This window comes from Saimiri boliviensis, chromosome 1 (genome assembly GCF_048565385.1).
Source record: "Saimiri boliviensis isolate mSaiBol1 chromosome 1, mSaiBol1.pri, whole genome shotgun sequence".
Classification (NCBI taxonomy): Eukaryota; Metazoa; Chordata; class Mammalia; order Primates; family Cebidae; genus Saimiri; species Saimiri boliviensis.
Genome location: NC_133449.1, coordinates 197560496 through 197584077, shown reverse-complemented (window position 1 = coordinate 197584077; position 23582 = coordinate 197560496). Strand labels below are relative to the sequence as shown.

At 41.2% G+C, this 23582-nt stretch overlaps 1 protein-coding gene and 1 pseudogene across 7 annotated transcripts in view; both read left to right on the top strand.

The window, feature by feature from the left end:
* The first annotated feature begins 1747 nt into the window (after positions 1–1747).
* Positions 1748–2930, top strand: LOC101052930 (elongation factor 1-gamma-like; annotated as a pseudogene).
* Positions 2931–7692: 4762 nt separating this feature from the next.
* Positions 7693–23582, top strand: part of APC (APC regulator of WNT signaling pathway) — a 145514-nt gene continuing 129624 nt past the window's right edge. For 4 of the 7 annotated variants that reach the window (XM_074382619.1, XM_074382609.1, XM_010339832.3 and 1 more), the window contains exon 1: positions 7990–8078. Coding sequence is in view for 3 of the 7 variants with exons in the window: in XM_074382618.1 (XP_074238719.1) it covers positions 7914–8078 (165 nt within the window). In the remaining 4 variants the exon portion in view is untranslated. Of the gene's footprint in view, positions 8079–23582 lie in introns of all 7 variants that reach the window. The other 3 variants (XM_074382618.1, XM_074382592.1, XM_074382572.1) reach the window with 1 other exon arrangement.

Here is a 23582-nt window from a genome sequence, read left to right as displayed (position 1 = left end):
AACCATGGATTGTTACAGAACCCTTGAAAATGAAGGTAAAAAGACTATGTAGTTAGTAAGTCAGTAAGTCATTGGTGCCTGCTTGGGATGTCCAAGTTCAAGGGAATTATTCAGGCTAGGGTTTCATCATAGGATAACAGTTACCAGCTCAACAGATAGAAGTATTGAAACAGCTGCTTAAAGCTAGGGGAGACAAGGTTTCACAGGCTCAATTAAGGGATCTAATGCAAACTGTTGTTTCCCAAAGCCTCATGGTTCCCAGCAAAAGGCATACTAGATGTAGCGCTCTGGGAATAAGTGGGGATAACTCTTAAACAACATCATGCACAAGGGTAACGGGTCCCAGTAACATCTCTAATGTTATGGGCTTTAGTTAGGGCTGCTATGGTCCCATTATATACAGAAGAGCCTAAAAAAGGAAGGAGGAGGAACCATCACCTACCTTGCCACTTCTTTATCCCACAGCCCCATTATCATCTGGCTAAGATAACAAAGAGGAAATGGAGGTTTTGCCTGAGCCCCTCCTTCAATAAATTGGAAAAAAAAACAAGGGATACACTATGGCTATGGGAGCCTGTCTTAGGCAAGTGACATTAGAAGGGGAGCTCTTGGCCTGCCTGGCAATGCAAGATCAACAAGGTAATGGGGTACATGAATTCATTTCTTTCAACACTTATAAAGAGCCTAGAAAAAGCATTAAAGAAAGCAGAGCCAATAGCCCATTTACAATAGGATTAATTGAGGCCAGAGCAAACAACTTCCTAAAAAAGGAAGGAGGAGGAACCATGGGACTGGTCAGTACTAGCTAAAACAACATTAAACACCAGTCAATACCTCCTCTGGAGGGCAGAATAACAGCTAAAAATTGCCACTGTTTTTCCTCCCCTACCCCTAACATGTCTCTCTCAAGAGCCTATATGGGTAGAGCAGTGGCCTTTGATGGGAGAGATATTGCAGACAGCCCACAAATTAGTTGAGGAGCCATTAAAAGCTGGCCAAATAGAACCATCAAACAGCCCTTGGAATTTGCCATTTTCTTCATTTCCAAAAAGTCTGGCAAATGGAGACTCTTGCATGACTTACTGGCTATTAATGCTAATTTTCAACCTATGGGGCCTCTCACCTGTGGCAGTTCCTCAGAATTAGCCTATTATCATTATTGAACTAAAAGACTGCTTTTATACCATTCCCCTTGCAGAACAAGACAGAAAAAAATTTGCATTTACATTACCAGCTATCAATAACAAAAGGCCAGCTTACTGATTTCACTGGAAAGTGCTTCCTCAAGGAATGCTGAACAGTCCCACAATGTGTCAGTATCATGTAAACTGGGCTTTGCTTCTCAGTAGAAAAGAATTTCCCAATTACAAGACTCATTTTATGGATGATATTTTACTGGCAGCCCCAACAGAGCCAGTACTTTTAGGTTTATATGCCTCTGTCCAAAGGAATACACATGTAAGAGGTTTAATTCTATAATTTAAAAAGTACCTGAAAAAGTACAAATGTCCTCTCCTTGGAAGATGGGGAAGACTGGGAAGAAGTACAAATGTCCTCTCCTCTCAAGGCCCTCATTGCTGCTTAGTACAGTGGGACTCAGTTCTGCCTGTTCTCCACATCACCCCACTTCCACTTTGGCCAAATCAACCGCACCCGTGAGTTTCTCCACAAATTTCTTGCCGGCAAGTTTCCAGCATTTGAGGGTGACGATAGATTCTGTGTCTTTGAGAGCAATGCCATTGCCTATTATGTGAGCAATGAGGAGCTGTGGGGAAGTATTCCAGAGGCAGTAGCCCAGGTGGTGCAGTGGGTGAACTTTGCTGATAGCGACATAGTACCCCCAGCCAGTACCTGGGTGTTCCCCACCTTGGGCATCAGGCATCACAACAAACAGGCCACTGAGAATGCAAAAGAGGAAGTGAGGTGAATTCTGGGGCTGCTTGGTGCTCACTTGAAGACGAGGACTTTTCTGGTGGGCGAACGAGTGACATTGGCTGCATCACAGTTGTCTGCACTCTGTTGTGACTTTATAAACAGGTCCTAGAGCCTTCTTTCTGCCTGGCCTTTCCCAATACCAACCGCTGGTTCCTCACCTGCATTAACCAGTCTCAGTTCTGGGCTGTCTTGGAGGAAGTGAAACTGTGTGAGAAGATGGCCCAGTTTGATGCTAAAAAGTTTGCAGAGAGCCAACCTAAAAGGGACACAGCACGGAAAGAGAAGGTTCATGGGAAGAGAAGCAGCAGCTCCAGGCTGAGCGGAAGGAGGAGAAAAAGGCAGCTGCCCCTGCTCCTAACGAGGAGATGGATGATGTGAGCAGGTGCTGGCTGCTGAGTCCAAGGCCAAAGACCCCTTCGCTCACCTGCCCAAAAGTACTTTTGTGTTGGATGAATTTAAGCGCAAGTACTCCAATGGGGACACACTCTCTGTGGCACTGCCATATTTCTGGGAGCACTTTGATAAGGACAGCTAGTCCCTGTGGTACTCAAAGTATCGCTTCCCTGAAGAACCCACTCAGACCTTCATAAGCTGCAATCTCATCACTGGAATGTTCCAGCGACTGGACAAGCTGAGGAAGAATGCCTTTGCCAGTGTCATCCTCTTTGGAACCAACAATAGCAGCTCCATTTCTAGAGTCTGGGTCTTCCGAGACCAGGAGCTTGCCTTTCCACTGAGTCCAGATTGGCAGGTGGACTATAGGTTATACACATGGCGGAAACTGGATCCTGGCAGCGAGGAGGCCCAGATGCTGGTTCGAGAGTACTTCTCCTGGGAGGGGCCTTCCAGCATGCGGGCAAAGCCTTCAATCAGGGCAAGATCTTCAAGTGAACATCTCTTGCCATTGCCTCGCTGCCTGCACCTGCCCTTCAGGGAGATGGGGGTCATTAAAGGAAATTGAACATTGAAAAACAAAACAAAATGAAAAAACTAACTTCCCGGTCAGTAAGACCTCAAAAGGTTAAATTAAATACTAGCAACTTACATACCTTAAGGGATTATCAAAAATTACTGGGTGATATTAACTGGCCAGAAATTCTAACTCCAAGTGTATTTTAAATTTATCATCTACACTTGCATTGTACTTTTATTAAATTATCAAAGTACTTCCCCATTTCACAAACTTTTAGTGGCTCTCAGTCACTACATTATGAAATTAAATGTTCTTAGTTTACCATTTTCCATTCTCTACAATCCAGTCTTGGTTTTCCTTCAACTTTATTTTCCATTTGTAAGACAACGTCTTAATTCTCTTTCTGTGTTTAGGAGATTGCCTTCCCCATGAAGCAGAAATCCCCTCTCCCTATGGAAATTAAAAGTTCATATGCTCATTTTCCTGGCCTTTCTATCAATTACTGCTGTGCTATCAGATATGGTAGCCACTGGCAACATGTGGCTACTGCGCACTTGACATATAGCTACTGCCACATGTTGAAATATTTTAGATATATTGGGTTAAATAAAATATATTATTCAAATTAATTTCACTTGGTTTTTGTTTTGCTTTGTTTTAGAGTCAGGGTCTCCCCCAGTCACTCAGGCTGGAGTGCAGTGTCACAATCATAGTTTACTGCAGCCTGGAACTCCTGGGCTCAAGTGATCCTCCTGCCTCAGCCTACTGAGTAACTAGGACTATAGGCATGCACCACCATGCCCAAGTAATTTTTTTTTTTTTTTTTTTTTTTTTTTTTTTTGGTAGACACAATGTCTTACTATGTTACTCAGGCTGTTCTCAAATTCCTGGTCAAAAGCGATCTTCCCATCTTGGCTTCCCAAGGTGCTAGGATTAGAGGCTGGTGTTTTGTTTTGTTTTTCTAACCTTTTTATGTTGCTACTAGAAAAATTTAAATTATGCATATGGCTTGCATTATATTCCTCTTAGACAGCATGTAGCTAGAGTGTTAATGTTTAACTAGGTTATATCCATTATTTGCCCCTGTTCTAGGCTTGAGGTTGAAAGCTAATATTGTGAATGTGAAGTGACCCTCCATTCTTTTGAGAGTAGTGGCAGTGATAATAACTGTATCTAGTTTCCATGGGCAGCAAGAGCATCATCCAGTCTGGGTCAAGTGATATCGGCAGTCTCAGTTTTGGTATTTGCATCCAGCAGTGGCTACATTGATGGTTTCTTGAGACCAGTTTTGGGCATAATGTTGTGTCCTATTCCTGAAGATCCTGTAGGTGTTCAGTATCCTTCTAATAAATTCCTTTTCTGCTAAGGCCCTTCATGAAGTCTACCTCTCTACCCCAGTCCACAGGATCCTTCCCTTTTTCAACATCAATAGTGAGTAAGATCCAAACCACGCACTTGGCACTTGGCCCACACGAGTTATCTTATCGTAGGGAAGTGTCTTGTTTTCTCAGCCAGACTGTAAAATTTTGTGTGGCAGGAACCCTGTCTTTAACATCATTGTTTCTTAGTATCTGTCAGACCTTGGTCACAGCATCACTGGAAAAATACTTGTTAGTTATCACTGCAGATCTTTGAAGTCGGCAGGGCGGCTATCATTATCCCTGTTTGTACAGATGAGGAAACTGTTGCTCAGTGACTGGCTTGAGGTTGTGCAGCTGGCTTGCTGCCAAATTGGGGCATAGCTCGGGCCTTCTCATTGCTTGCCTATGTCTCTTTCTTCTGTCTCAGGCCCTGCCAGATAAAATAGTGTATTAATTTCATAGAGCTGTTGTGACAGAGAACCATAGATTGGGTGGCTTAAAACAATAGACATTTATTGATTGACAGTTCTGAAAGTTATAAATCCAAAGTCAAGGTGTCCACAAGGGCATGTACTCTCTGAAACCTGTAGGAAAATCCATGCATGCTTCTTCCTAGCTTCTGACGGTTTGCTGGCAGTCTTTGGCATTCCTTGGCTTATAGCTGCATAACTCCAATTTACCTTTGTCCTCACGCGGCATCCTCATTTTCTCTCTCTGTCTTCACACTGTCATCTTCTTAAAGGGACAATAGTTATGGTGGGTTATCCTACCCTATAGAAGTATGACCTCATTTTATCTTAATTAAATCTGCAATAACTCTATTTCAAAATAAGGGTACCTTCTTTGGAACTGAAAGTTAGAACTTCAACATACCTTTTTTTGGAGTAGCACAATTCAGTCTCTAACAGATGGTAACCAAAAGAGAAGCAAATACCATAGAAACTGAAGACTTTGTCTTGTTTCTAGGATTTATTCCAAGGATTACATTATAGTGAGGTAGAAGGTGGGGAAGTGTTTTCAAGTATATATTCCTATCTACTACTTGATTTGCACATGGACTGATAGGGTTTAGTTGATAAGCATATGTATGAGTTCAGTGAATTTCTTCTCTCATATAAGGACTAAATAGCCCCCACAAATAAGATGCCAGCCCCATCCTTTCTAGCAGGTCTCCCCAGCCATCCTAAGACAGCTTTCCCATTTAAAGGGGAAATTATGGTATATAATTCTGATAAGTGAATGGAAAAAGTGGTTGTTGCAGTGAGCCTATAACTCTTTGCCAGAGGGGTCTTTGGAGTCGAAGGTATCAGCTGGGACCTAGATGGAAGAGCTGGTCCCCTCTAGGCACAGTGAGAAGGCTAACCAATGGATGCAGCTAGCATTTGGAATATGTTTCCATTTTGCTGGTATTTCTTCTTTTCCTTTAATGAAAAGGTACATAAGTTATTAATAAAAATAAATACAGAATTTTAAAAACATTAAAAGGAAAATGGTAAAATGAGCTCTGCTCTAGTTCGAAAGAAGAGAACGACAGTAGTTTCTAGTCAGGCCCTTTGCGAGGTCCTATACAGGGATGGCAATTTGACTGGGACTCTTAAGTGGTGATAACTGAAATCTCTAATGAAAGCCTGCTAATGACACAGAACCAAATCACTGAATATGCCTGTCTCAAAATCCAATTTCTCTAGATGGGAAGGGTATAGGCTTTATGGTCAGCACTATCCCTTAACGTGAGAGCTTGGGCAAGGGACTTAAAATCTCTCTGAATTTGACCATGTATATAAGTGAGGATCATTATCTAGCAGGGCTGTAGTGAGGATTTTATGTTAACATAGTTCACAGCACATATAACAGAGCTTCCATTAACTTGAAACCTTCCTTCTCCCCATACTACAAATATATGTAATACAATCCCTGCCCACTGCCCCACAATCACCCACCCTTCTCCATCCCATTCTCTCTCTCTCTCCAAGGTTCCTATTTATAATATAGTTGAGGAGACATATAAATAAGAAGTGACTTGCATTTAATTTTAAAAACCAACAGATGAAACCAATATAGTGCACCACTAACTACTTAGATGCTGACAAACTTCCACACTCATTAAATCAACAGACACTGAGTGGCAGACCACCCATGCCAGGCATCGTGCTAAGCACCGTGTATCCATTGGTGAACGAAACGTCTTCTCTCTCTTATGGAGTCCACTGTTTAGCGTGGAGGCAGTGAAGAAACAATTTAAAAAGCATAGAATACCACGGAAGAAATGGTAAGGTGCAATGATTGAGAATAATGAGGAAAGCATGGGGAAATTTATTATACTTAGGAAGGATGGACTTTCTGAGGTGACAATTAAAATGAAACTTGAAAGATAACAAGTTAGACTAAAGCATAAGAGAAAGGATCTTCCAGGTAGTCAAAGGGGCATATACAAAGCAGCAAGGCAGTCAGGAGCTGGCAGTGTTTGAAAAGGAGTATGGGAGACAGTGTCCACGACATACAAGGGCCATTTTGAACAGAATCCAACTTCTCACCATGACCTGGAGGCTCCACCTGATTTGGCCTCTGCTTCCCCCCACCTCTTCTCTTCCCCACTGTCCATGCCACCTATTCTTTCTGCCCCTCTTTCATGTCAGACTTGCTACCACCTCAGGCTCTGTTCAGTTGTTCCCTCTCTCTGAAAGCTTTTGCCCCAGACCTGCTGATGGCTCCTGGACCCCCGGGGTCAGTCAGGCTTCAGATTAAATGTCACCTCTGGAGAAAGATCACTAATCACCACCCCTCATTGTCCATCATCTTTCCGTGTGGTTTGCTCTCTTCCTATCCCTTATCGCCGTCAAACATTCTTTTGTTTACTTTTATTGTCTAGTCTTTCACACTAGAATGTAAGTTCCATGAGTTTGTATTTCTTATTGCTGTAAATCTAGAGCCTGAAACAATATCTAGTATACATCGGAAACCCAAATGATACTGTTTGCTTAATTAACGTTGAATGAAATGAAACTGAATAGGTAATGCAAGATAGAGAACGTATCAAACTATGAGACAAACATGAAGAATGTGTTTTGAATGAAAACTGCAGGGTGACAGTGAGAGATGGTGGGGTAATAGAGGTCGTAGCTACAAAATAACTTGTTCATCTCCGTTTCTCCGCTATTTTATGAGTCCCTGTGGGACTGGGACGGAGTTTTATTCATTTTTCTATAATCAGCGTCTAGGACGGGAGTAGCACATAGCGAGCACGCGATGGATGTTTGCAGAATAACGGACGAATGTGTGCAGAAGATCTATTAACTAGGCTGCAGCACAACTCAGAGACAGCGAGCAGAGAGTGCGATTGAGACTCGGCCGCCCGGGCCGCAATGGCTCACGGGACAGGTCCGCGGGGCACGGCCCCTCCAGCGGCGCGCAGCAGCCAGTGCGCCTGCGCCTAAGAGGCTCTAGCCTCCGGCTGCGGGACGCCGGCACCAGCACTCACGCAGGCGCACTGTATTCTTCCCGCCTCCCACAAGATGGCGGAGGGCAAGTAGCAAAGGGGCGGGGTGTGGCCGCCGGAAGCCCGGCCGCTGCTGGTGGGGACCTGCGGGCTAAGGCCCGTGAGCAGCGGACCGAGGTTGGTGCGATGTTGTTCCCGGGAAGCGTGGTTGGCTGTTGGTAAGGAAGGTGAGGCACGCAGTTGCCTTCGTGGGCCCTCGGCGCCCCCTATGTACGCCTCCCTGGGCTTGGGTCCGGTCGCTGCTTTGCCCGCTTCTGTACCACCGTCAACTCTCGGGTCCTGGAGCACCGGCGGCGGCGGGAGCTGTGTCTGGCAGGAGGGGAAGAGCACAGGCGGCGCTCGTACTTCTGGCCACTGGGCGAGCGTCTGGCAGGTGAGTGAGGCTGCAAGCATTGAAGTCTCTCCCGGCAAAGCTTCCTCGGCTTTGCCCCGCCGCTGCTCGGGACCTTACGGTGCTCGGCCCGACTCTGGCTTTCTTGTCTTCACGTCTCACCCTTTCCCCTCCCCGCACTCCCGGTTCAGGCCTCCCGTTGGCCCCTGGCTTTGCAGGTCCTCCATTCTCACACAGTGAGTGGGGGGTCGCGACGCCCTCCGTCCTCCACCTTTCCTGGCTGCTGGAGCTTCGCCCTTGAAAGCGGTGCCCCATTCGCGTTAGGTGGGTGGGTCGTCCGCCCCTCCCATTTTAGTCGTTTCCCCATCTTCCTCGTTTCGATCCTCTTGCTTCCTCTAAAAGTTGTAAACTCTCTGCCTGGGAAAATTACCCGATAGCCCGGCATGTGGAGTTACAAAGAAAGGGCTGTTACCTAGAGGCCAGTGAATTTTGTCCACTTTGATGAGAGAATCAAGACCCCAGGAGCCTGGGATGGTTTAGGTCAGAGTCTGACTCTTTGACCCACCGAGTAGAGGAATGGTGCTTGTGTTGGCAAATGATTGTTCATCGAAATCATTGATTTTTTTCGGCTGTAGGAAATCTTTGGTCTCCGAACCTTTGAAGTGGGGGCGTGAGCTTTCTAGGTCTAGTGAAAGAATTGGGAAGTGTTATGTTCGTTTTAAAAAAGACCTTATACAGTACGTGTAAGGTATCACATAATAGTACAAGCAAGGATAGATGATTTATTCTTTTATTCGTTGTTAGCTTAAATTGCCCACTTGACCACTGACGTTTTAGAATTCCATGTTGTACAAGCCCTTTGTTTCTATTTAGAAAGGACTAAAATGCAGAAAAGCTTTTTAAGTTCAAAACTTCTTAAATTATTTGTATTCTCGATTGTTGCTACTGCATAACACTCCTTAAGAGTACTTGATATTTTCTGTGTAATTTAGGCTTGTGCCAGGCCCAGTTTTCCCTCCTTTATTAATGGAGCAAGGGTTGCGAGAATCACTGGTATAAAAAACTGTCCTAAGTAACGTGGTACTTTGCCACAGTTTTAAGTGTAAAATGTGGGATCAAAGCGGTAGTGGAGGAAGTTGCTATGGCTAATTTTTCCATCTTTCCCTGGATGGAGGGGTTGGATAATGTGTCAAGAGCCCCAAAATTGTAGAAGTGAGATTAAAAATATAAATGATAGGTTGCCCTTTGGGAAATGGGTGGACCTTTTTTGTTACATTAAATTGAGCAATGTAGTTTTCTTGAAGCTATGCCCAATGTTCTCCAAAGTTAGCACAAACTATGCCTGCTGCTTTAGAATTGTATGTTAAAAATCCTTAACCTGTGGGTTATAAATAGCCTAACAGATTTGTTTACGTTTCATTCTGTCTCATAACACATAATCTGTTTTATACTTTGCTGTGGACTTTTGACCTTTTAATGCATTTTTAAATTTTGGTGATAGAATTGTTCAGCTTAAAAGAAGGAGGAATATTTTTATGTTTGATTCTTGTATGGACTAGTTCATTCCTTGCTAGCCTTCACTTTTCTAGAATCAAAGTCTGTGTGTTTTTAGAGTTGGTTGTCTCTGAATTCTCTGAATACAGTTTGAAGGGACAGTAGCTAAGTAGGGGCTGCAGAGTCCAAATGGCTCACTGCTTCTGGCAAAATGATTTGAAGCTCTGTGTCAAAAAACGTCTGACCACAAACTCTCTTTAAAACCTCTCACTTTGTCAGGGCGTGGTGGCTCATGCTTGTAATTCCAGCACTTTGGAAGGGACCAAGGTGGGTGGACTGCTTGAGTCCAGGAGTTTGAGACCAGCCTAGGTAACATGGTGAAACCTCATCTGTACAAAAACAAAAATAAGCCAGGCCTGGTGGTGCATGCCTGTGATCTCAGCTACTTGGAGGCTGAGGCAGGAGGATAGTTGAGCTCTGTATGCAGAGGTTGTAGGGAGCCAAGATTGTGCCATTGCATTCCAGTCTGGGCGACAGTGAGACCCTGTCTCAAAACAAACAAACAAAAAAAAAACCTTCTCACTGTTCCACTCTTATGGAATTTGGTGTTTTTTTCCTCTCTCTCTCACTTTCTCTTTATCTACATTCTTTGTCTCTCTGTTCATCCAACCCATTACCCTAGTAGTGATTTCATTTGCCTCCCTGTGTAACCAGGATCCCATGATCATCAGCTTTTACTAAGCTCACATTGATGGTCTAGAATGTTTCACTTTCTATAGACTTACTTTTCCAGTCCCCAGTCCTAAGTCTCATTAGCTTTATCAGTTTGACTCCTGAAATTCTGAGGGACATCAGAGACAACTATGAAAGGATATGTAAGGATATTGGTCAGTTTTTATGCCAGTTGGTGTTCTGCTGGCTCTCGAGTGTTCTGTTCCTTTTATCCCTCATTTCCTAAAGGTTTGTTTTGTTTCGTTTCGTTTTGTTTTTGTTTTTGTTTTTCGAGATGAAGTTTCGCTCTTGTTACCCAGGCTGGAGTGCAATGGTGCGATCTCGGCTCACCGCAACCTCCGCCTCCTGGGTGCAGGCAATTCTCCTGCCTCAGCCTCCTGAGTAGCTGGGATTACAGGCACGCGCCACCATGCACAGCTAATTTTTTGTATTTTTAGTAGAGACGGGGTTTTACCATGTTGACCAGGATGGTCTTGATCTCCTGACCTTGTGATCCACCTGCCTCGGCCTCCCAAAGTGCTGAGATTACAGGCGTGAGCCACCGCGTCCGGCTCCTAAAGGTTTTTATAGCAAATAACTTGATCTCTTCCTTTACTGAGAAAAATCTCAACCCTATCAGGTATACTTCTATTTCACTTTTTTCATCCCATTGTCACCTCTTTATTTACTTATATCTCAGAGGAAGAAATGACCTTCCTTCTTTTCAAAAGCAACCCCTCCTTCCAGATATGTCCATGATTATCTTTTCCCATCTTTCTTTCCCTAGAAACTGTTTGTTTTCACTTCCTGTCCACCTTCTTCAGCCTCTGCCTCTCTAGCTTACATAGATGTTTGTATTTTCTGCTAACCTGCCATATAAGTGTGTGTGCTGTTCAACTCTAGGAGAATCTTCTAATGTTTGAGTCCACTATGCCACTGTATTTCTGTTCTTTTCTTTAAAGACTCATTCTTTCATCCCAGGAAACTGTTATAATAGGAAGAACATTGACTTTTGAGCAAGATAGAACTTCTGATCTTGGTTTTGAAGTCTTTAAAAACCACTTTAGTAGCTGTGTGGCTGTGGGTATGTTACTATTCAGATTTCATTTTGTATCTACAAAGTATGTTATACTTAGCTCACAGAGTGGTATTTGGAGAAATTAACACATGTTAAATATCCATCCAAGTATCTGGTACATTGTAGAGTTCTTACTAAACGCTTCTATCCTTTGTACTCAGACTGCCTTTACCATTTCACCACAGAAACTGCTGTTTTAAAAGTTATCTGTGACCTCCTAATCACCAAATCCAATGGTGTTTCCTCTGTCATCCTTGGTTTCCTTAGACCCAGGGGTCCCCAACCCCCAGGCTGCAGACAGTATTGGTCCTTGGCTTGTTTGGTGTTAGGAACTGGGTGGCACAGTAGGAGGTGAGCAGCAGGGAAGCAAGCATTACTGCCTGATCTCCAACGCCTGGCAGATCAGTAGATCAGTAGATCAGTGGTGGCATTGAATTCTCATAGGAGCACCAACCTTGTTGTGAGCTGCACATGCAAGGGATCTGGGTTGCATATTTCTTATGAGACTCTGACTAATGCCTGGTGATCTGAGGTGGAACAGTTTCATCCTGAAACCATCCCTCACCCAACTCCTGTGGCATGGAAAAATTGTCTTCCACAAAACTGGTCCCTGGTGCCAAAAAGGTTGGGGACTGCTGCCCTAGACCAGTTGTGAAATATATTCTCTTCTGTAGTCATAAAATGATCTAATTTCTTGACTTTTCTGCATTATACTTCCCAATTCTCTATTTCTCAGGGAGTTTCTTCACATTTTCCTTATATCAGTTAGGCTGCAAATGGAATTTAAAAATGAAAGGTAAGCTGGGCCATGGTGTCTCACACCTGTAATCCCAGCAGTTTTGGGAGACCGATGTGGAAAGATTGCTTGAGGACCGGTGTTCAAGGCTACAGTGAGCTATGATTGGGCCACTGCACTTCAGTGTGGGTGACAGAGCTAGACCCATCTCAAATAACAAAAAACAAACAAACAAAAAACCCAAAGAGATGTTTTGGTTCATGTAATTGTTCAGAACTGGCTTGAAGAGTGCTTTGTTGGCTGGGTATGGTGGCTCAGAGCGCCTGTAATCCCAGCACTTTGAGAGGCCGAGGCAGGTAGATCAGAAGGTCAAGAGACTGAGACCAACATGGTGAAACCACATCTCTACTAAAAATACAAAAATTGGCTGGGCATGGTGGCATGTGTCTGTAGTCCCAGCTACTATGGAGGCTGAGGCAGGAAAATCACTTGAACCCGGGACGCAGCGGTTGCAGTGAGCTGAGGTCATACCACTGTATTCCAGCCTGGTGACAGAGTGAGACTGTCTTAAAAAAAAAAAAAAAGAGTTCTTTGTCATGTCATCAGGGCTGTTCTCTCAACATTGCCATCCTATTTGGGCTTTAGGCTTCCCTTCTAATAAAAATAATTGCCACCAGTGATGTTTGTATTATAGCCCCTGCATTTATTTCCGAAGGGAGAGAAAAGGTCTCTTCTCCTAGCCTTTTCCCAAGAATCCTGAGCTCTAGTTTGATTAAACAAACATAGATCAAGCTGCCAAACCTGTAATAGTATCTTTGTCCAGAGGGATGGAATTATCCTAAGTGGTCTCCTGGCCAGTGGAGTGAATCTTATCTGAAAATAAGGACTGCAAACAATACAGGGAAGAAGGAATGGATCCTGGGGAAGTAACCAGTGTCATCAAGGTTCCATATGCTTTTCACTATGTTCTCTTGGTGATCATATCCTTTATGATCCAAACCATCATTTCTGTGTGGCTGTTTCTCCTTTATGATATAAACCATCATTTCTGTGTGGCTGTTTCTCGGTTCTGTAATTCCCCACTTCCACTTCCTCCTATGTATGTCTCATATATACTGCTATTAAGTTTAACTCATACTAAACTGAGTCAGTTTGATCTCTATTCACCAGCTCTCACCTAGTGTGTTTATATGTGCACATAGGTGTTTTGTTGTTTTTGATACAGATGGAGTTTCACTTTGTCACCCAGACTAGCATGCAGTGGCATAATCACTGCTCACTGTAGCCTACACCTCTCAGGCTCAAGCAGTCCTCCTGTCCTAGCCCTTAGCGTCCTGAGTAGCTAGGACTGCAGGTGTGCACCACCACACCCAGTTTTTTTGTTTTGTTTTGTTTTTTTTTAAAGAGACGGGTCTTTCTGTTTTGCTCAGGCTGGTGTCAAACTCCTGGGCTCAAGTGATTCACCTGAGATTCTCAAAGTGCTGAGATTATAGGCATGAGCCACTGTGCCCAACAGCATGTGTATGTTTGTATTCCTCTTCCCCCTAACTACCTCTCTCTCAACCACCCAGTCTTGAAATCTTTCAGAAATCTTGGTTCTTCTACCACTGTCAATCACTTGTCAGATCTTGAATACATCTTATATTAGTTATGCCCCCAAGTTGTATAATACTCATTTAACATTGTGTTTAAACAGTATCTTGGGCTAGGCGTGATGGTTCATGCCTGTAATCCCAGCACTTTGAGAGGCCTGGGCGGGCGGATCACTTGAGGGCAGGAGTTCAAGACCAGCCTGGCTAACATAGTGAAAACCCGTCTCTACTAAAAATACAAAAATTAGCTAGGCATGGTGGCAGGTGCCCGTAATCCCAGCTATTCGGGAGGCTGAGGAAGGAGAATCACTTAAACCTGGGAGGTGAAGGTTGCAGTGAGCCAGTATTGTGCCACTGCACTCCACCCTGGACTACAGAGTGAGACTCTGTCTCAAAAAAAAAAAAAAAGTATCTCACATAAGAAGTCCAGAAATGGAGTATTCCATGGTTAGTCAATTTAGCTATGCAATGATTTCATCAAGGATCCAGGTGCTTTCCATCTTTGTGCTTAGCTATCCTTAGTGTGCTTAACTTTGGGCTCAGACTTTGCCATCATGGTTGCAGATGGCTCTTTCTGCTCCAGGCATCACATTCTCACATAGCTACTAAAGACAGGTGGAAGTTTATCCTCTCATGTCTTAATTAGGCAGCTAAACCTCTCACAGAAGCCCTCTTTCAGATGTCCATCCTGGAGTGTCCCTGCCTTAGTTGCAAGGAGGCTGGGAAAATGAATATGTGGCATTTCAGGCTAGGAAGAGGGTAGGCAAATGGCCGATTAGAAGGTAACAGATAGTGTCAGTGATAGTATTGTATGGAGAAAACTAAATAAGGATTTTCAGATAATAGTGGTAAATTTAAAACACTGTTCACACCAAGAGTTAATATAAGCCATACATAGGATTTTGGTGTTTTTTTGTTTTTTGTTTTTTGAGACAGTCTCGTTCTGTCACTCAGGCTGGAGCACAGTGGCTCGATCTCAGCTCAATGTAACCTCCACCTCCTGGGTTCAGCAATTCTCCTGCCTCAACCTCCTGAGTAGCTGGAATTACAGGTGCCTGCCACCATACCCAGCTAATTTTTGTATTTTTAGTAGAAACAGGGTTTCACCCCGTTGGCCAGGCTGGTCTCGAACTCCTGATCTCAAGTGATCTGCCTGCCTCAGCCTCCCAAAGTACTGGGATTACAGGCGTGAGCCACCGTCCCCAGCCTATGCATAGGATTTTGGCTGAACATTTAGATCAGGCGTCCCTGAACTACGGCCCAAGGGCTGCATGCAGCCCCCTGAGTGGGGGGGCACTTCAGGAAGGGGCACCTCTTTCATTGGTGGTCAGTGAGAGGAGCACAGTATGTGACGGCCCTCCAGCGGTCTGAGGGACAGTGAACTGGCCCCCTCTGTAAAAAGTTTGGGGATGCCTGATTTAGATATTCATAGGTGACTGGTTAAAAATGAATTATTATGTAAAATTGGAATATTTCAGTGGTATATTCCAGTTTGAGATTGCGTTAAATACGTTTAAGTGTATCTGTTGGAGCTACTGTGAGATACAGATGTATATAGCAACTATTGAAATAGAGTTGTGGTTCCCCTTGGGGATGGGAGATGTTGGGAAATACTATATGGGGACATTTTTGGTTGTCACAGTGACTGTGAGGTAAGGCCAGATACACTAAGTGTCCTGTGATGTTTAGAATGGTCCCACAAAACAGAATTGTCCCTTCAAAAATACCAGTAGTGCCCCTGCATGTGAATACACTGAAATTAGCAAATGGTTTGCCTTTTGAAAGAATTCAGAGACTCATCTGTATTCTTATATTGCAAGTGACCAAACAGAAAACTGGCTTAAGCAAAAAAGGGACTGAGTAGATCTTGTAGTTAAAATTCAGCTAAGATCTTATAGTTAAACTTCATCCAGTAGCTCACATGGAAACATCAAGGACTTAATTTCTCTGATTCATTCTGCTCTGTCATTCCCCATGATTTGGTTTCATTCTTGGGCTAGCTTATCTTATGGTAGCAAATTACTGGAGTACTTTGAGACTTCGTATCCTCATTTTACATATGGTAAAATGAAAAATATTTTGTGTTTGACTTTACAAGTATTTATTTAGTATCACTACTTTTGAAACCTTCCCTAAACATCTACCCCCTAAAAAGTTTATTAGCTCCTCTCATGCTTCAATTTTACAAACTATATGCCTCTATTATATATCACACTCCATAGAGTATGAATTCATTTGAAAGCATTACTGAATTCTACTTGTGTTTTTGTCATTTTCTCAACAAAACCAGAAACAATTCTTAATTCAACAAATATTTTCGAGGGCCTGCTGTGGGCAGATAGTGTGGCAACATTGGGAACAAAACAGAGTCTCTGTTGTCTGAGCTTAGATTTTATGGGGGACATAGTCAATAAATATTATGTATGTAAACATTCACACACAAATAACATCAGATAGTATAAAGGCCTTGAAATAGAATAAAATAGGTTCAGGGGACAGGGGATACTAATTTAGTTTGGTAAGGGAAGGGCTTTTTGAGAAGCCCTTTGTGCTAAGAGACCTGAGGGTTCATGAGTGAGGTGGCCTATACTGTTCTTGTTAAGATGTGAAATAGAATAAAATGAGGTACCCATTGTTTTTGGTTCTGGAAGAGTTTGTGTATAATTGGAATGAATTCTTCCCTAAATATTTGTTATAACATGTCAGAGAAACCATATGGGCTGGGATTTGTGGAAAGGTTTTTTTAAAATTGGTATTTAATATTTCTACATATTTATGGGGTACATGTGATGTTTTGATACATGCATAAAATATGTAATGATCAAGTCAGGGTATTTAGAGTACCTGTCACCTTGAGCTTTTATCATTTCTTTGTGTTAGGAGGAAAGGTTTTTAATTATTAATTCAATGTTTTAAGTCTATTCAAGTTTTCTATCCTGTCAATATTTTTGTAATTTTTTCCCTAAGAAACTTTTTGTCTAAAATTTTAAATTGACTGGCATGAAATTGTCTGCAACAAATATTCTGCGGTCCTTTTAATGGGTGCAGGAAAAGATTCCCTTTTCATATCTGACGTAGATTATTTATATCTTTTTCTTTTCCTTTATTAGTTTCACCAGAGATTAGTAGTCTTTCCAAATAACCGTATTTTGAATTTTGCTAATCTGTTATATGTTTATTTTCCATTGTGTTAATTTCTGCTCCTTATTTCCTTCCCTTCTACCTTTTGGGGAGTTCTTTTGTGAAGTTCTTTAATTTTCAGCATTTCTTCTTTTGAAATATATTCATAAAGTTAAACATTTTCCTCTAAGCACCATTTTAGCTAGCTGTATTACTAGTTTTGATATGTAGTTTTTTTTGGTACTACATATCAAATATTTTTATAATTCACTTAAAATGTTTTCAGGTTTTTATTATGATTTGTACTTTGACTTTTGGACTATTTCAAAGTATTATGTTTTTATTTCTAAACATATGGAGATTTTCTAGTAATTTTATTTGTTTTTAGTTTGTAAAATTACAGTGTAATCTAAGAACATACTCTGTTTTAAAGGCCTGTTATTTCAGACTTAAAATTTGAGATCTGTATATGGCCCAGTATATTGTCTTTTTTCCCCCTGTCCCGTTATTGAATTCAGTTCTCTATTTTTTTCATTAGGTAGTATTTGTTAATCCTGCATTTCAAATCTTAAGTATCATAGGTGATCTTTTGTTTGCTCATCAGTTACTAAAAGGGTATGTTAAGATACTTCATTATGATTGCGGATTTGAGTATTTCCCATGCAGTTTCTAATCTTTTATATACTTAAGGCTGTGGTATTAGATGCATAGAAATGTGTAATAGCTATGTCTTCTCAGTGACTTAACATTTTCAAGTTTTCCTCTTTTATTCTGGTAGTACTTTTACATTAAAATTTAGTTTGGGATTAATATAACAACACTAGCTTTCTCATTATTATTGTTTGATCTTCTTTTACTAGTCATTCTAGAAATCGTTATCTATCTTATAAAGTCTAATGTTAATCAATACCGTCATCCTCTTCTCAGTTGATGCACTTTAATTCTACTTACTTGCAGCCCTACTCAATAATTTTTGTTTGATTGTTTGTTTGTTTGTTTGTTTTTGTTGTGGCGGTGGTTTTGAGACAGGGTCTTGCTCTGTCACCCAGGCTGGAGTGCAGTAGTGTGATCTTGGTTCACTGCCTCCTGGGTTCAAGCAATTCTCCTGCTTCAGCCTCCCAAATAGCTAGGATTATAGGCATTGCCACCATGTCTGGCTAATTTTTGTGTGTGTGTATTTTGAGTAGATACGGGATTTCACCAGGTTGGCCAGGCTGGTCTTGAAGTCCCAGCATCAACTGATCTGCCTGTCTTGGCCTCTGAAAGTTCTGGGATTACAGGTCTAAGCAACTGTGCCCAGCTCCTACTCATATAGTTTTGTTGTACATTTTAATTCATTCTTATTTTTTCTCTTTCTTCCTCATTATTGTAGCTATTGTTTTATACTGCCAATATTTTATTTAAGTTAATGCATGTCTTTACCATGTTTTTACTTTCCCTGTGATCTTGCACTTATGATTGCTTTCTTTGATCTTGAAGGATCTGAAACACACTCTTCAGAATTTCCTTTAGTCTGCTTGAAAATGTCTTTATTTTACCTCATTCTTAAAGGATATTTTTGCTAGGTACAGAATTCTAGGTTAGCAGTTACTCTATTTTAGCACGTTTTAATGTTGGTGGTCACTTTACTTCAGCACATTTCATTGTTGTTGAGACCTCAACTCTTTCTGTATCACCTTTTAAGATAATGTGATTTTGTTTGGCTGCTTTTAAGATTTTTATCTTTGGCTTTCTGTTTTGCTATGCCATGATTAGGCATTGGATTCTTTGGGCTGTGTGAATATGTGGGTTGGTGTACTATCAGTCCTGGAAATTTCTTAGCCATTATTTTTTTAAAATACTGTCTTTAGTTCATATTCTCTCTCTTGTCATTTTAGGGCTCTAGTTTAATATGTTAGACCTTCTTATCCTGTCTCTTGCCTTCTTTTCTGTTTTTTGTTTGTTTTTGGGGTGTTTGTTTTTGCTGCTTTTTGACCCCAGGGCATTTTTCAGGGTGTTGTATCAGAACTGTCTTCAAAGTTCACATTTTTTTCACCTGTGCCTAATCTGTTATTAACTCATCCAGTAAATGCCTAATTTAGGTTATTTTATTTTTTAGTATAGAATTTTTATTTGGTTCTTTTCAAATCTGTATCACTTTTTATGGTTTTCAGTTTTAAACAAAAATATTTAAGTGTGGCCTTTATCCCCTTGAACGTAATAAGCATAGTTATGTTTCACTTAGTGTCTGCTAAATCCGATGCTGGGAAGACGTTATGAAGCTGATTCAGTTGTCTGTTGTAGAAATAAATTGATGTATATAATATAAGATGATGTTGATCTTTCTCTAAAGCTTTTCATTTGCTATCACCAAGTGCCTGGGGGTGAAAACATCTTAATCAAATTTCAAATCTTTTAACTTTTTTGGGCCACTCAGATGACTTGAAACTGATTTCATTCAGTCCACGGTTTCCATCTAGTTCCTTCTTTGCTTGTAGGATGCAGCCCTTTAGAGTCTCAGCCCAAGCCAAGGCTGTTTTCACTACAGTCCTCACTCTTAGTGGGTCTAAGACTCTTAGTGGCTTTGGTTCCCTGTTCCTGCAACGCAGGCAACAAACAACAAAGCTCTTAAATGCTTGTTCTTTGTTGTCAAACTCACAAAAGGCAAAAGCTGAGGTCACTTTTCTGGGTTCCTGACTTCTAGTGGATTTGAGCTCGTTATTCTTTCCTCATTATTTTGGTGGTTATTTGGTGCTTTTAAAATGATTTTAATATCTTACGTAGCTTTTTAAATTGTCTTCTTAAGGATACTTGGTCTGAATAACCTGGTCTGCTTTTGCTATGAGTGGATGTCCAAATTTCTTTGACTAACTTGTTCAAGGAAGACTTGACATTTCTGCATTAGTCATTCCTTTGTATTAGGGCTGTTTTGATGGTGCAGATGAGATACCTGGAAGAGGTAGACTTTAAGCTATGATTGCCTTTTAATTATTTAAAAATTAGTTAGGTTAATTCCTGGTACTTTGCAAAGCCCTAAGGGAAAGAGGCCAAGGATATTTTGTTTGACTGGAGAAGCAAAAAATACTTGTATTTGAGTAGTGCCTTAGGTAGGAATTATGTAAGCAAATAGAACGTAATGAACATTTTTGAAGTGAGGCTGTATGGAGGAGGGAGAATGTACCAAGCTGAGGAGGGACTGCAGACAGATTTTTTCTTTTAGTATTTTTTTTGGAAGTGGGGTTCATTTATTTTCTTTCTTTCTTTCTTTTTCTTTCTCTCTTCTTTTTTTTTTTAAAGAAAGAAAGAAGAAGAAAAAAGAATAATAAAATTAAAAAAAAGAATAAAGAAGAGGAAGAAAGAGGAAGAGGGGGAGAGGACGGGGGTGTTGCTTTATTGCCAGGGCTAGAATGCAGTCTAAAAATGGGTATGCTTATAATTGTGCTTAATAATGGAGACATAAAAAAAAAAATGAGGGAAGAAAATAACAAACAAGCAGCCAACCAATATTTCATTTAAACCTGTATATAGGTATAAAGTGGTACTGATAAGAGTGTATATTTTGTGTATTTAAAGTGGAGAGTTCTATGAATGTTAATTAAGTTTACTTGCTCCAGATCTGAGTTCAAGTTCTAGATATCGTTGTTAATTTTCTGCCTCATTGATCTGTCTAATGTTAATATTTCAAGTCTCTCACTATTATTGTGTGGGAGTCCAAGTCTCTTTATAAGTCATATATATCTGGGTATTTGTGTATTGGGTGCATATATATTTAGGATCTTTAGCTCTTGTTGCATTGATCCTTTTATCATTATATAATGTCCTTCTTTGCTTCTTTTGATCTTTGTTGCTTTAAAGACTATTTGATCAGAGGCAAAAATTGCAACTCCGGCTTTTTGTTTATTTATTTATTTTTGCTCTCCATTTGGTTGGTAAATCTTTCTCCATCCCTTTGTTTTGAGTCTTTATGTATCCTTGCATGTGAGATGGTCTCGATGCAGCATAACAATGGGTTTTGGCTTTTTATCCAATTTACCTGTCTGTGTCTTTGGATTGGGGGATTTAGTCGATTTAAATTTAGAGATAATAGCAATATATGTGAGTTTAATACTGCCGTTTAACGTTAGCTGGCTGTTTTACCCATTAGTTGATGTAAATTCTTCATTATGTTGATGGTCTTTACTTTTTCGTTTTTTTTTTAGAAAGGCGATACTGTTTGTTCCTTTCTATGTGTAGTGGTTCTTTCAGAAGCTTTTGTAAAGCAGGCCTGGTGGTGATGAAATCTCTGAGTACTTGCTTGTTCACAAAAGATTTTATTTTTCCTTCGCTTGTAAAGCTTAATTTTGCTGGATGTGAAATTCTGGGTTGAAAGTTCTTTTCTTTAAGGATGTTGAATATTGGCCCCCACTCTCTTCTGGCTTGTAGGGTTTCTGCTGAGAGATCTGCTGTGAGTCTGGATAGGCTTCCCTTTTTGGGTAACCTGACCTTTCTCTCTGACTGCCCTTAGTATTTTCTCCTTCATTTCAACCCTGGTGAATCTGGCGATTATGTGCCTTGAGGTTGGTCTTCTTGAGGAGTATCTTTGTGGTGGTCTCTGTATTACCTGGAGTTGAATATTGTCCTGCCTTGCTAGGTTGGGAAAATTTTCCTGAATAATATCCTGAAATGTATTTTCCAGCTTGGATTCATTCTCTTCGTCACATTCAGGTACACCTATCAAATGGAGATTAGGTCTTTTCACATAGTCTCATATTTCTTGTAGACTTTGCTCGTTCCTTTTTATCCTTTTTTCTCTAATCTTGTCTTCTTGTTTTATTTCATTAAGTTGGTCTTCGACCTCTGATACCCTTTCTTCTGCTTGATCAATTCGGCTGTTAAAACTTGAGCATAGTTCGCGAAGTTCTCGTGTTTTTCAGCTCCATCAAGTCACTTATATTCCTCTCTAAATTGTGTATTCTTGTTAACATTTCGTCAAACCTTTTTTCAAAGTTCTTAGTTTCTTTGCATTGGGTTAGAACAAGTTCTTTTAATTCACAGAAGTTTCTTATCATCCACCTTTTAAAGCCTGCTTCTGATAATGGAACCCACCCGTTCTCCATCAGGCCTTGTTCCATTGCTGATGAGGAACTGTGATCCCCTGTAGAGGGAGAGGTGTTCTGGTTTGGGGTATTCTCAGCCTTTCTAGGCTGGTTTCTTCCCTTCGTTTTGGATTTATCCATCTGTGGTCTTTATAATTACCGTCTTTGTAATTGGATTTCTGAGCGGACGTCCAACTTGTTGATTCGCAGCTCCAAAATCTGAGCAACTCACTGCACTGGCCAAAACAGCGGCGTTAAGATTGATAATGCTTTTCTGACTCTGCATCAAGAACCGCCGCTCCAAGGTGCTGCAAAACCGCCTCGCAGGCCACAAGAGTCGCGCTGGCGACCCATGGGGCTCCTCTGCTGGGAATCTCCTGGTGCGTGAGCAACAAGAATTTATCTGAAAGTGTGGCGTCCTCTCGTTCTCTGCATTTTCACTGGGAGCTACAATCCCAAGCTGCTAGCGATCAGCCATCTTGGATCTCTTTCCTCCTTTTCTTTTCTTTTCTTTCTCTCTTTCTTTCCCTTCTTTCCTTCCTTCCTTCCTTGTTTCTTTCTTTCTTTCTTTCTTTTCTTTCTTTTCTTTCTTTCTTTCTTTCTTTCTTTCTTTCTTTCTTTCTTTCCTTCCTTCTTTCTTTTCTCCCCTCCCCTCCCCTCCCCTCCCCTCCCCTCCCCTCCCCTTCTTCCAAGTCTCGCTTTGTTGCCCAGCCTCGAGTGCAGTGGCACTGTCTTGGCTCACTGCAAGCTCTGCCTCTTAGGTTCAAGCAGTTCCCCTGCCTCAGCCTCCCAGGTAGCTGGGATTATGGGTGTGCACCACCACACTCGGCTAATGTGTTTTTTATTTTTAGTAGAGGTGGGGTTCCACCGTGTTGGCCAGGCTGATCTCAAACTCCTGATCTCAAATGATTCACCCACCTTGGCTTTCCAAAGTGCTGGGATTACAGGTGTGAGCCATTGCAGGCAGCCTCATTTTCAATAATAATTTTTTTTTTTTTTTTTGAGACAGCATCTCACTTTGGTGCCCAGGCTTGGCTTGATCTCCACTGACTGCAACCTCTGCCTCTCGGGTTCAGGCAATTCTCCTGCCTCAGCCTCCTATGTATAGCTGGGACTACAGGTGCATGCCAACACAGCTGGCTAATTTTTATAATTTTAACAGAGATGATGTTTCACTATGTTTGCCAGGCAGATCAAACTCCTGAACCTCAGGTGATCTGCCCACATGAGCCTTCCAAAGTTCTGGGATTACAGGTGGGAGCCACTGTGTCTGGCCAATTTTCAATAATAATTCTTACAAGTCTCTATATGCCGTGTAGGTGTCCTGATTTTTATTTTTTATTTAATTTAAACTTTCTTTACATCTCAGGGACAAAATATGATTTTAAAAATCTTAACTACATCTATTTAAAATGTAGGTACAATTTACATTTGAATTCTGAGATTAAATATGGAAGCCAAACAGATAGGTTAGAAGTTCGACTAGGCAAACTAAGTTATAGTAGTCTACATAAATTGGCATTCTTCTGTGATGGAGGAATGTTAAAAATTTAGTATAAAATACCAATATATTTTTCCTTTCTAGATACTTAATTTGATGTTAATCACAGTCATTAATATGAAATGCCATCCATTTTTTTGTGATTAAGTTGATGTGTCTATAAAGAACAACACCGTATCTGTTGTATTCTTGTTTACTTGATTCTTTTTTTCTTTTTGCTAGAAGAAAATACTAAGTTGAAGATTGCTGTTACAGTTCCT